This window comes from Pleuronectes platessa, chromosome 13 (assembly GCF_947347685.1).
Source record: "Pleuronectes platessa chromosome 13, fPlePla1.1, whole genome shotgun sequence".
Classification (NCBI taxonomy): Eukaryota; Metazoa; Chordata; class Actinopteri; order Pleuronectiformes; family Pleuronectidae; genus Pleuronectes; species Pleuronectes platessa.
The window spans coordinates 25,302,571-25,316,677 of record NC_070638.1 but is presented as its reverse complement, the minus strand read 5'-3'; the positions used below and the strand labels follow the sequence as shown (position 1 = coordinate 25,316,677).

The 14,107-nt window shown below is 42.3% G+C and overlaps 1 protein-coding gene across 1 annotated transcript; it reads right to left on the bottom strand.

Moving 5' to 3' along the window:
• Window positions 1-8,154: 8,154 nt before the first annotated feature.
• On the bottom strand, window positions 8,155-12,969 carry LOC128454793 (proenkephalin-A). The gene is made up of 3 exons (XM_053438338.1): window positions 12,722-12,969; window positions 12,276-12,422; window positions 8,155-9,035 (listed from the first exon to the last, which is right to left on the bottom strand). The coding sequence occupies exons 2-3, from the start codon at window positions 12,417-12,419 to the stop codon at window positions 8,436-8,438; spliced, it is 744 nt and encodes a 247-aa protein (XP_053294313.1). The 5' UTR covers window positions 12,420-12,422; window positions 12,722-12,969; the 3' UTR covers window positions 8,155-8,435.
• Between the last annotated feature and the right edge of the window lie 1,138 nt (window positions 12,970-14,107).

The following is a 14,107-nucleotide window of genomic DNA, read 5'->3' as shown; positions in this document are numbered from 1 at the left end:
AGCTAGGCTGTTAACTTCCTCTCTGTAGGCGGCCTCGTCCCCATTGGAGATTAATCCAATTAGGGTGGTGTCGTCAGCAAACTTCAGGAGTTTGACGGAGGGATGGCTGGAGATGCAGTTGTTGGTGTAGAGGGAGAAGATTAGAGGGTAGTGCACGCAACCTTGTGGGGCTCCAGTGCTGATGGTCCGGGTCTCAGAGACAAGCTTGCCAAGCCTCACGTGTTTCTTCCTGTCAGTCAGGAAGTTAGTGATCAACCTGCAGGTGGGCTCAGGCACACTCAGCTGTGTCAGCTTGTCCTGGAGAAGAGCTGGGGCGATGGTGTTGAATGTGGAGCTGAAGTCCACAAACAGGATCCTGGCGTAGGTGCCGGGGGAGTGGAGGTGCTGGAGGATGAAGTGGAGTCCCATGTTGACTGCATAGTCTACGGACCTGTTGGCTCTGTATGCAAACTGCATTGGGTCGAGGAGGTGGTTGGTTATGGTCTTGAGGTGGGTCAGCACAAAGCGCTCGAAGGCCTTCATTACTACAGAGGTCAGGGCGACTGGTATGTAGTCATTAAGGCCTGTAATCCTCTGCTTCTTGGGAACGGGGATGATGGTGGATGTTTTGAGGCAGGCGTGTACAACACATTCAGCCAGTGAGGTGTTGAAGATGTCCGTGAACACTGGAGACAGCTGATCCGCACAGTGCCTTAAGGCCGATTTATAGTCGGGTTTTAACCACGCACGCATGCACGCAAGACACGCAAGACGCCCCTCGCGTGCCCTCTTGCGGCCTGCGTAAGTCCGCCAATTTTTCTAACTATACGACAAAGCGACGCAAGCCTCACGCTGTCTGCTTACTACATCCCATCAGGAGTCTATCTTCCGGTTTCATGCCCCATAATACTGGCAGAAATCACGGAAGATTTAGAAGAACGAATATGGACCAAATAGATGAGCACATGGCAGAAGAGATCCGAAAGTATGACCACTTGTATAACCCGTCACTGACTGGCTGATTTGTCTGCCAGAAATAGGCTATGAGGAGCCGGAGTGACGATGTAAATAAACAGTCGACGAAGAAGAAGACATCTCTTCTTTGTGTGTTTTGTCTTCGACAAAACACGTTACTCCGCCTAGTGTTCTGGCGGTGAATTGCGTTGCAACACGCGCAACACGTTAGAGAAGCATAAACCAAAACAAGTCCGTCGATGCAACTGCGTGGCCTTCTGCGGTTGCAGTCGCAGTATTATAATTCGGCCTTTAGTGTAGAGGGGGAGACAGCGTCTGGTCCAGCTGCCTTGGGTTAAGTCTCTTCAGTAGTTTGTTGACATCTCTCTCCTGAATTGAGATATGTGTGATACGGGGGATGGCGCAGTCTGGGGCCATTTTGTGGGGGGGGCTAGTGTCTTTGTCCAGGCTGGGAAGAAGAGGTGTGATAGCTGTGAGGGGTAGGGTTAGAACTGGTCCATTGTCTTTCGAATCTGCAGTAAAACTCATTCAGGTCGTTTGCCAGTTTGAGGTATTCAGGCTGGCGCATGCTTCTGCGTTTTCACGGGCCCGCAAACGCAAGAGCCCTTCCGGGCCCCTTACGTGCTTATGTATCTCTTCTTACTTGCTTACGTGCGTCGCCCAATTTTTCTAACTATTCGACAACGCGACGCGAGCCTCACTCATCCCGCAAGGCTTGTGATTGGTCTGCCTACTACATCCCGTCCGGAGTGTAGTTTCCGGAATCATGTCTCATAATACTGGCAGAAATCACGGAAGATTTAGAAGAACGAATATGGACCAAATAGAAGAGCACTTGGCAGAAGAGATCTTCTGCCAAATGCTCTTCTGATGAGAAGGCGCAGTTCGTCCATCTTATTGCACAGCGAGCGGACATTGGAGAGCAGAACGCTCTCCAATGTCACCTTTGATGAGTAAGTCCACTAAATCCACAGAAGAGGCGAGGAAGTTGGGACATAAATCGGATGGTGTTGTGTCCCTGATGGTAAGAAGCTCGTCGATCGTGAAAGTAATCCGAGTAGGGTCGCAGTAAACAGAATTAAATACTAAAAACAAACACAGAAGTGCGCACCAACACACCGTGGCAGCCGTTCGTGGGGCCATCTTGTATCTTATGCGCCATCTTGTATCAACTAACTAAACTCCAAGCATGTCTCAAGGATACAAAAACCTGGATGACCCGCAATTTTCTCTTATTAAACTCAGATAAAACTGAGTTTCAAATACTTTGCCCTAAACATCGAAAAAAACCTTATCGATTGATATAGCGGCGCTAGACGACATTGCCCTTGCTTCAAATGAAACAGTCAGGAACTTGGGAGTAATATTCAATTCCACTTGCGTAATATCTAAAAAATCTGACATGTCGTATCTCAAAAAGATGCAGAAAAACGAACCCACACCTTTGTTACATCCAGACTGGATTATTGTAATTCATAATTATCAGGCTCAAGCATTAAGCATTTAAAGACTCTTTAGCTTGTCCAAAATGCTGCAGCACATGTCCTTACAAGATCTAAGAAAAGAGACCACATTTCTCCAGTATTAGCTTCACTACACTACACTACTACAGGACGGAGATTCCTATAGGCTGCGGGGATTTGGCGACGTCTATTTAGGGACACCGTAGCTCTCCCCCTCTCCCTCTCTCTCTCTCTCTCTCTCCACTGCCGGTCCTGTGTGTGTGTGAGTAAAGGCCTCTGTGTGCTTCTCCGAGTCCGTTGCGGACTGACGGACGGAAAGAGTGGACGGACCCTTTTTGATTTATAGTTCTACGAATTGTTTGTTGTGAAAACAATTCACCGCCAGAACAGTAGATGGCGCAACGGAAGTCGAGCTTAGAGAAGCCTACCTCATGAGGTATATAGAAGAAGTCCCCGCTGGTTTATATACGTCCTCCCGGCTCCTCACACACAGTGAACGATGGCAACTAACAGAAAAAGGATGTTGATGACACAACAGTTTTTGCTGAAATAAAGTGACACCCAGCGGGTCAAAATGCTTATGTTCCCCGGTCTTGTTTCCAAACTGCGTTGCTAATTCAACAGCTGCAACAGCTTGAAGCTACACGGAGGCAGCTGGCTTCCCCCCAGCTTCAACACACAGTCAGCAGGGACACCCGATACTAACTACTACCAAGTGTTTGCTTCTAACCTGACGGTGTTTGAGAAACAGTGTCATGACAGCCGTGGGATTAAAGTCAGCGGGTTTGTGCGCTGTTCCCACCGCAGTTAGCATGGTGGCTAGCCCGCTAGCCCCGTTATGAAAGTTCTTTATAACCGTATGTGACCGTACACACCGTAAGTGCTCTAACCAGCCACCGTCAGCCGGACACCGCCGCTGGCTTAACACACTTGTCACATTAATCATAGAGTCGTAGTTGTTATTTTGGTTTATTGTGATGTAGGGAATGGAAGTTTGAGGTCCCGAAATGCTGGCCTTAGCGGACCAATCACAGCCAAGGGCTATCCGTGGGCTATCCGCCATTTCGACGTGTAGTTAGAAAAATGAGAGCTGCACGAAAAGCTCTCCGAGGAGCCTCGGAGAGGCCCGGAGAGGGCGTTGCACGTTGGAGAAGGCGGTGCTATCTGTCCGTGTCCGTCAAAACGGAGAAGCATACATTGGCCTTAAGTGCAGCATGGCCGAAGCAGGTGCGGACCAAATTGTTTGTTGCGGTTAGTTTGCTGAAAGTAACTTAAATGTTAACGGAGATCACGCAGAAAACGTCCCGCAAATAATAACTGCAGTTCTGTCCCTAGAGCCCAGCGTGCAGTTGTGTGACAGTGTCGGCGTCGCCATGGGTACAGGCTGTATCCTGTTTGATTTTAATCAATTAAAGGTATGATATAATGATGTGTTTTATGTTTGTAAATGTTTATAAACATTTTGATAAACTTGTTTAAATTGTGTGACCTAAATACAAAATGTTTGTTTTATAGGGCTGCCTTCAGCAGAATATTTATGGTCACTGTTTTTTCCAACATTTAGATTTTATTTAGATTATTTGGCCTTGGTAAAGATTTAGTTTCTTTCTGATTAATTGGTTTGATTATTGGTTTCTTTGTTTTGTTTTGTTTTATTTTATTTTGTTCTATGGCAATGTGCAATATGGTGGACTGGTACTGTGCAACCTGGCTTTAAGGACTTGAATATTGATGAGTTATTGGCTCCAAAAACTATAGGCCTTCTTCTGTCATTTTATTGTATTATATCGCTTGAAGTGTTTAATAAAGTGTGCTGTGTTTGTTTTAATGCATGATATTTTAGCGTTGTAAAGTTGGGTCTGGAGCTTTTAATTCCTCTTTTTAATCTGTTATTTGTATCAAGTCCATGTCACTTTGCTGTTTGATCAGTCTTTTTAAATCATTTGCACGAATTCAATTTTTTTTATTTTTCCGATATCTCAGCCTCCCGTCCCGTCTTATTCTGGATATATGTGTTGAACCAAATTGACATTCAACTGTCATTCTAAGTGCTTTCTCATTACTACATAGATAAAGGGCCAATCAACAGTACATTGTAGTGTGTATGCTAACAGACTTTTCATATCAAGGAAAGTGTGATTTAGAAATTCATACTTAAGGCTTAACCCAGGGGTTCTCAAACTTTTGCAAGCTGGGCCCCCCCGAAGCTGGTTAGGGGTAGTTGGGCCCCCCCCCGCCCCTCCCAATTACTCCTTAAATTTGGCTACGAATAGGCCTGCTGCAAGTGCAGGAAGGTATTACTAAGGAAGGAGTGAGTCTTTAAAAAGACTGTTTATAAAGCAATGAATATCTGAATTATAGAACAATCGCACAAACTCTGCAGGGTGTCGTCTCAGTGAGGGTGAGCGCTGACCATGCCTGCAGTTACTTTTATACACGGAAGCATACGAGCAACTCGCGTTCAAATCATAACACTCCTCTTTTGATTGGTGGATCAGGAACGAAACAGTATTAGATTTGTTTGTGTCAGTCCTGTCCCTAGCATATCACCACTGAGGCAGCTTTCACTAAGAAGTGACAGGTGGTCGGTCGTTTTTTTTATTTTTTTTATAATTTTGGACAGAATAGATGAGCACTTGGCAGAAGAGATCCGAAAGTATGACCACTTGTATAACCCGTCACTGACTGGCTGATTTGTCTGCCAGAAATAGGCTATGAGGAGCCGGAGTGACGATGTAAATAAACAGTCGACGAAGAAGAAGACATCTCTTCTTTGTGTGTTTTGTCTGTGACATTGCGCCCCCCCTAGAGAGTGGCCACCCACTTTGAGAACCACTGGCTTAACCTAACACCTCTGTGACACAGAGTGACAGCAGTTCAAGACTTTCATGGATTTGCTGATAGAATGGGTGACGCAAGTAGTGAGAGATATATTGGAATGATGTGGGAGACATCTTCAGACTTTTGGGTAATAATTGCTCATGTTACTCTTTCAGCGTTGTTATATTGTTCCACCTTCTGGTCTCCTTGATGCATCAAGTCTAATTAAAATCTGCTGCACAAGACATCAGCTGCTGCCATAACCATAACACTAATGACTTGTTAACTAGGCAACAACTGGAAGTCCATACAAAGTTTCCAATTTATGTCTGATCCCTTTATGGCATCTAGAAAGTGTGTAGTATTTATTATATTATGAATTATTTGTATCCATCACTGCCATTTTCCTTTTTAATGTCAATGAACAACACATCCCCCATTATTTCAGTCACAACACTTGCCAATACGTGGAAATGTATCTTTAACTTTCTCGTCAGTGTGGCTGGTGTTGGAGGGCTTCACTATTTCAATCACTGACTTCATGTATTTCAGCTAAGCGAATTTGACAGGTATGATTGCTGTGAAAATTCACATCAATTGATTTATTTACTATACTGAATGACTTGTGAACAAGCAAGCTTTTTACGTTTTTTTAAAGGAGCTCCAATAACTATTAATTAACTAGGAAGGTCAGGGACAGGGCGAAATGGCTGTGTGAATGTGGCGCCAGACCACGTTCACTCTTGCATTACGGGTTACAGTCAGGGTTCCCAGGCCATCAAGTGCAGACCACAAGGTCAAAATATAATGTAAATAGATTAAAGTTGTAAACAAGGCTTACTTCCTGTTGCCAGTAAGTGGCGCTATCATTTTCACGACATACAGACAAATAGATCTGCCCAGGCAGGGACTCTGATCATGTGACAGACTATTCGGGGCGATTGGACAATGGCCAGAGGAGTAAAAAATAACTTCCTTTTCATGACAAATCAGTAGGTTGCACTTTCACTATCACTACATACAGATTAATAGATCCGTTTAGGTCGGGACTCGGATCATAGGTTTAAATTTTGGTGCCGATTGGACAATGCACAGTTGTGTTAAAAATAACTTCCTGTTTCATGGAAAATCAGTAGGTGGCACTATGACCCTGACTCAATATTGACATATGGAGCTGATCTGGCCTGGGCTCTGATTATGTCACAGAATTTATGGTCTGATGTACAGTGGATTTATGAGAATTTCTCCTCCTATGGCAAAAGATCAACCTTTGCCGCACCTCATTGATTACACGGTTTGAGGGAATGTCACAATTCTGACCATGCTCTTGAACATGATCATGTGAATGAGTTTCGAGGCGAATCATCAAATTTTGGCACTAATGTCAGACCATGTGACATACAGAAAAAAATGTTTTAATGGTAGAAAATGGCAACTTAATTCAAAATGGCTAACTTCCTGTTGGGTCAAGCATATGATTAAAAAGAGATTTGTGTTCGTAATGAAAAAAACGATTTTTTTTACATATTGGTCAATCATGGTGCCGAGGCTGCACTTTTTTTAGGGCGTAATTCAGCTATTCATGCCCATTTCTTCAAACCATATGAATGTCTTCGGGGGGCTGTTGTTACACAAATGTAGTTTTAGGGAGATTGAACACAGTAAACTGAAGTTATATAAATTCCGTGTGTCATGGCAACTTGTTGAAAATTGACGCCACGCCACTAAACTGGTGTTCCACGAAAAATCACTGTTACAATATGACTTCAGCATTAATATTTTGAGGCCCTTCTGACAAAGTTTGACATGGTTGAGGTCAATGGACGAAGAGCAATGCATCAAAGGAAAAAAAAAAGACATTTCCTGTTGCCAGCAGGGGGCGCTGTGATTTTAAGTCATGATTTCTGTGCAGATGTCATCAGGCCGGAACTCGTGTCTACCATGTTCAGTTTGGAGTAAATAAAAGACCATTTATGTCCAAAATACAACAACCTCGTGTTTGCATTGCGAGTAATCAATATTTGAAACCAAGCCACGGTCTCACTGTGTGACGAAAAATCTCTAATCAGGGTAGTTTAATCTCCAACTTGTTAGGATGACATTCACTGAATTTGATCCGATGAAAGCTCTAAGAGGCATTTGTTAAAATGCACAACGTGTAAATTGCCAAAATGACCGACTTCCTGTTGCGCTTTTCAAAATGCACCTTGAGACTTTTTTTTTCACACAATCGTGCTCGGGCCCTAATAAGCGGACCAATTTCAATAGGGCCTTTGCACTGTCGATGCCCTTATTACTCAAGAATACATGAATTTTCACCACTTTTGAATTTTCTGCAAACTTTGAGTTTTCAAGCATGTGTAGCCCTCAAAAAGCCAATTCATTTGGCAACAAATAATGCTAAGAAAACTGGACCAATTTCAATATGAACTCTGCACTATCAGTGTTCGGGCCCTAATAATAATGATTAACTGTCCTTTATTGAAGAAACAGCCTGCCAGAGTGAAGAGGAGGAATGAGAGCGATAGAATTATGGGGAAAAATGGAGAGTCAAAAATAAAGATCTACAGTTGGATGAACTTGTATTAAGATTATGCTTTAAATAATCTTTGCTGTTTTACGTATTTGGGTTAAGGCAAGGGGAACAAATACGATGCGGTTATTGGTTGAACTCTTCTTTTTTTACTTTGAGGGAAACTAGACCTTTGTTTGCATAGACATGAGTACTGCAGGCTTAGGTCAATGTTGTTAGGAAAATGTTGGCAGATAAGTAAGCTGTGGTGATGGATTCATACGTACTTACAGCAAATATCTGCATATGTTAATGTTTGACGAGCCTTTGGTTTTAAAGAGTGGGAGACTTGCAGACACATACACAAAAATGTTAAATTTAAAATCATAGACTCAATCAACAAACCTCGATCAACAGAGTCTTTAATAAATAATATAATAACACCAAAAACAGACCAAAAAAATGTTGTGTACTGAACAATATTTGTTTATCTTTTTTATCAATACAGGACCAACTGATCCAATGAAACAGGCAGCAACACGTTATACAAAGCCAGATGAAGCAATGTAGTAGGCAGAGAGAGTGGGGAGTTGATTCAGACACCAACAAGTCCAGACTACAAGGTGATTGGTTGACGAAGAGTGCTTGGAGGGATTGAGGGACTGAAGGGCCACAACTGTGATATCCTAGTCCATGAAACCCCCGTACCTCTTCTGTTGCTCACTGCCGTTCTCCCAGGCCCGTTTCAACACCCCCCCACTCTTGCTGCTGTCCACCAACCACTCGGGCCTGCCCACGCGTCTCATGAAACCTCCATAGCGCTTCTTTAGCCCACGGCCTAACACTGCCTCCAGCAGGTCACTCTGCACTACCCCTCCTGCAGCCCGGCGCATGAAGCCTCCATACCTCTTAATTGCCTCAACGCCCTGACCATCCCCCTCACTGCCGTGCTCGACTGCTGCATTAAGGAATTTAAGGATCTCTAGGCGAATTTTTTCTTCCTCATCCTTGTTACCAGCATCCTCGAGTTCCCCCTCTGGCGAAGAGGACCGGCGAGACATGAAACCTCCATAGCGTTTCATGAAGCCCCCGTACTTCTTGGCCAGCTGGTGTTCTGGAGATGTTGCATCCTCAGTGTCATCCGTCATGGCACCGGCGGCTTCCTGCTCCCGCTGTTGACGTGGGTCGGCATCCAGAGGAATGTGGTTTTCCTCCTCCAATAGGAGGTCCCGGCACAAGCGGAGCTTCTGGCTGTCCAAATCACCATTGCACTCAAGAGAGCATGTCTGAAAAAATTTGACTTAATCATGACTTTTACATACAGTCTTATCAGTACACTGTAAACCAATCGCATGATGCTGATTTTACACATGCACTTTCAAGCTTACATTATCCCTGAATCAGTGGTTTTATCAGGGAGAGAATCCTTTAATTTCCGTTGTGAAACTCCTAAAATGTATAGACTTAATTTAATTCTAATCATCATAATGACTTACAATGATTTGCTTTTAGTTTAAGAAATTGAAGCTGAGCAACACATCTCTTCTAGCACAATTAGGATGTACGGTTAAGTTAAGCAAGCACAGGTTAATAACTCAACAATCCCCACTTTGCAGCATATTTATTGTATTCTTATAAACATAACTTTATGTCATGTCTGTAGGTACAACAACCTTTTCAATCACTAGTAAGGGGAGCTGCACCGTCTGACAATAGTGTGTGAATAAAGTGGTAATTTAAGTAATCGGCTCAGTGTTCATGTATGTTGCTGAAATTGGCAGCCCTGAATGATGAATTTCATGTCAAATGATTATTGGATACAAAAAATGTTGACGATATGATTAATGATTACCATAGTATCTCTATGGTACAAAAGCTACCAACATCAGTGACCACATCATGTATTAGAACTGAGGGAGTTAAGTTTAAAAAGTATGCATTAACTAGGCAAAGAGGTGAAATGGCACAGGATGTCACACCTTGTTAAAGCCTTATGAGACAAATTGTGATTTGTAAATATGTGCAATACAAATACAATTTGATTAATTGATTAAGACTCTAATTAAGAACCACTAAGTGGAATCCTAGTGTACACCCAGTTATTAGAATCTTTACAAAAAGTCAGGAAGTTTTGGCTGCTGCTGTCTTTCTCACTTATACCGAGTCCTGGTCAAATTAATGATTATAAGATTGATGTAGATCTGATAGCCTTCTGAAAATCACTCACAACTGAAATAATAATCGATCTCTTAGTTTTTAAAATGTGTCACTACCAGCTTTATAATATTGTGATTGTGAATATATTGTGAGAAATCATTCAATCTGAAACTCTTCACTTGATAATTTCAATGTCTGAGATTTTAAATAACGGAGAACATAACAACTAAAAGCATTCTAGGATGCAATACATTAGTTACACTTTCCAAACTTTAATGGATTTATATCTGTCAAATAGATCATGGGAAAATGAAACAACTCTTGGCTCTAGACATATACAAATATATTGTGGTGGAAAGCCCTTTCTGACTGCAATTCATATCTCCGATAGCATTAAAGATTTTTAATTTCAGCGATATTAAACCATGATGATAGGGTCTGATGAACTCCTGAAATTTAAGACAGAGAGAATTTGTTTGATTTGCAGCCACGATTGTGTTCAGATAGAGAACAACCCTCAAAGACTAAAGTCTTTCTAAAGACAGAAAACAGTGAACGAGAGAGAGAGAGATTACAGTTAACTGTTCGCAGATGGTTTGAGAGAACACAAAAGCCCAATTTGTTTAGAAAATACCAAAATTATTCCCTGAACAACTTAGAAAACACACAATTTCTCCTTTAAAACCATCTGTCCCAGCCTGCTCCTCGCCCACTGACATATCTAATACCAGCTTCGCATATAAAAGCGGCATGTCCCCCACCCCACAACCCAATTATCCCAGTCATCCTTTAACCATGCGTTTCCGTATAAGCCCAGTGGCACAAGTATAATCAGACTAAACGTGTCTGCTGGGCCTTGGGGGCTGCTTACTGCTGGGTTCACCTGCTCCTAACCTCATGTGTCATTGGATTTCACTTAATTCAACCATCAGAAATTCCTGTTTGATGGCACAGAGAAAGGAATCTTGCTGAGCTTTCAGTGCCACTTGCTTATGAAGACAGAATTAATGAACAGGAAAATTGAATAGAGGACATATTGGCACCTCAGGGGATTGGAGGGTGATGGCCAACAGCTATCTCTGGTGGCCATAATGGGAGGTATGAAACAATAATGATTGCGTAATAAGGAGAAAGACAGCAAAGACCAAACATGGACAGTTTTTCATATAAACCAAACCTCAAGAAATTATTTAATTGAGAAGATTCCCTTTTATATAAGTAATTTATTGTGTGAATATTGATTGAGTTGATTCATAATAGAATTTCAATTAATAAAATTTCAATAATTAAAAAAAAATATATATTTTTATTTGTAGTTGAGCATTTGTTTAGTTAGTATAATACTTCAAACAAGGAAAGCATAGAAAATATTTGTTATCATTTAATGAATTTGAATAAAGCATAGATACAGATATTCCAGATTTTAAAAGGAGAGCAAACACCAATAGGCTATTTAAAATCAGTTAAATGGAAATACTTGTGATGGACACTAAACACATCAGACATTTCAATATCTGAATTATTTAAATTTGTATGAAACACTGAAAGGTAAATATTAGGTTTGATTTTTAATCACTAGAATATTTATACATTGACTGCCATGTAATGACTGGCATGGTGATGTGAGGAAACGAGAGGAGGTAAATAATACAGGAATAGGAGATAGAAAAGAATGAAAAGGAAATTAAGAGAAACAGATTGGGATATGACATGAATATAATGACAAGCAGAAAGTAACAGAGGCATTGAAAATGGCAGGAAAGAAAAGGAAAATAAACCGCTAGAATGTAACACTAAGCATTTTCAAAAAAACACCTAATGCATTTTTCTTATTATAATGATACACTTTAATATGGTAATGATCATTACAAAATGCCACATTGTGGGACTAAGAAAGGATTATTTCATTATTATAAGGTAAATGGTTTTGTATTTATATAGTGCTTTTCTAGTCTTGATGACCACTCAAAGCACTTAACAGTACAGTTTTACATTCACCCATTCACACACACATTCATACAGTGCATATATTCGCAGCACTTTGTTATTCTATGGGGGGCCATTCGGGGTTCAGCATCTTGCCTAAGGACACTTCGGCATGCAGATGGGTCAGACTGGGGATCGAACTGCCGACAACTCTACCCCTCAGCCACAGCCGCCCCTATATCTTATCCTTAGCTAGATATATTGTAGCGGATAAAATGACACATATAATGCATTAACTCGGATTTATCTGAATGGCACAGCTTTACCATAGCTGCGACAACTGGGTATCTCGGGCCAAAGGATTTCAAATTAATTATTAGTTTGTCAAGTCTGTAGGGACCACACATGGACGTTGTAGTTACAATCAAATAAAGTGAGATTACCATGGAAGAGAAAGCAGACTGCTGTCCAAGCAGCTGGTACACACACAGTGCACACTCCTTCCCACAGTCCGCTCCGACTACCAGTGAGACGCACGCTCCCACGACTAACATCCACATGCAGCTGCTGTGTGCGGAGGCAGCCATGGACTGAGAGCAGAGAGAGACAGCAGAGATATTACAGCAAGTTCAAAGTTAGCCAGCTTAGCAAGTCTACTAATATTGTCGCAATAACTATAACTACTAAACCTCCATATAATACGACTACCAGCCTCCTAGTGCAGCTAATGATGATGACAATTAAGATATAAGATGTACGTAAATACATGTGTAAACATGAACGAAGCCGGTTCTGCTGTGTGTGAACGATGCTAGTGAAAGCAGTAGTTAGCTAATAACTGTAGTATTAGGAGTTGCAGTTTGAGAATGAAAAGGTTGTTTTATCTTACCTCTGCGCGCCCTCGGGAGTCCTGGCAGAGTAGGTGACTGGTTCTGGCTCGTGCGGCCAATATATGTGCGCGCTTCTCAGTTTGTGGCAGGCGCTAGGCAGAGCGGACACGGTTCAGCCTTTTCTCTTCTATCTGACTTACTGTATGCGGTTCCACGGGACTGCTTCGTGCAGGGTTTCACCGGTTAGAGGAAAAAACTACTTGTGGGCTGACTTCTAAGAGCTTGGTGTGGCAATGGGCTCGTTTAAGTAATGTGTGTGGCTTGCGTCACCGGGTAAATGGGGGAGGGTGATTAGGTGACGTGACAACCTCCCCTCTATCTTTACGCACACATACAATCACGCCCACACCCACGCACACACACACGCACCCACACGCGTATAGTCTGTCACACATCAGCTCTGTCAAATCATATGTTATACTGCTTCTTGGGAAGCTTTGATGTAGATAATAAATGGCAGTGTAACATGCAGCTTCTCCATAGGAATAATGTCTCACTGCAGAACTGCGTTTGTCTGTGTTCCTTAACAAACATGTATAACACACAGCCTACATGATGTTCTAGGTCCAGATGACTCAGCTTGCAGAGTTTGATGCACTGTGCCACTGTGATCCATGGAATGTTCATTTAATAAAAATATAATATGCTCCAGTCACTGGTTTCCTGACAATAGCCCATCATAATGTTTTTATTATCATGATTTTCTGTATGATCAGAGATGGGGAAATCATTCATGTGTTTTATAACTTTTATAACACAGAAGCACCAATTTGCAGTCTTTCTGCAACCATTGTGGCCTGGGCTTATTGCCTGTCTCCTCATTCAAAGGGTCTCTGAGGCCTCTCAAACGAGCACCAATTCATCATTATGAATGATAATTATGATGATGATCATAATGGTGGTGCCCAGGCACGTGCACAGATAGACCCCTAGTGGTGCTTGAGCACTGGCCCTTTTGCCCTGGATGAGAAAAGTGCCCCTTCTGCTGGAGCCCAATTTTTTCTTCATACATCAATATTTAAGAATAACAATTACCTCTCTCTGTCATCAATTCCCCCCAAATGTGTTTTGATATCTGACAGGGCATCTATTTGAGTTCTTGTGAGAATTTCGCCCCAACATGCTCCGCGGCGCTCACAAGCCCCCGCCCCGCCCCTCCCTCCTCCTCCTCCTCCTCCTCCTCCTCATGCTTCTCTGACCCGCAGCATCATACAAACAGGTAATGACGCTGTTTGTTAGATCCCCGACGTTGTTTGGTGATAAATTAACCCCAACATTAGCGCCGCTGAAAACATTACGTCGAAACTGGTCCGACGTTTCCTAAAAAATAAACAAACAATAAACTCACGAAACCCGTGATTTCAAAGCCTTGTCCAGCTGTTTAC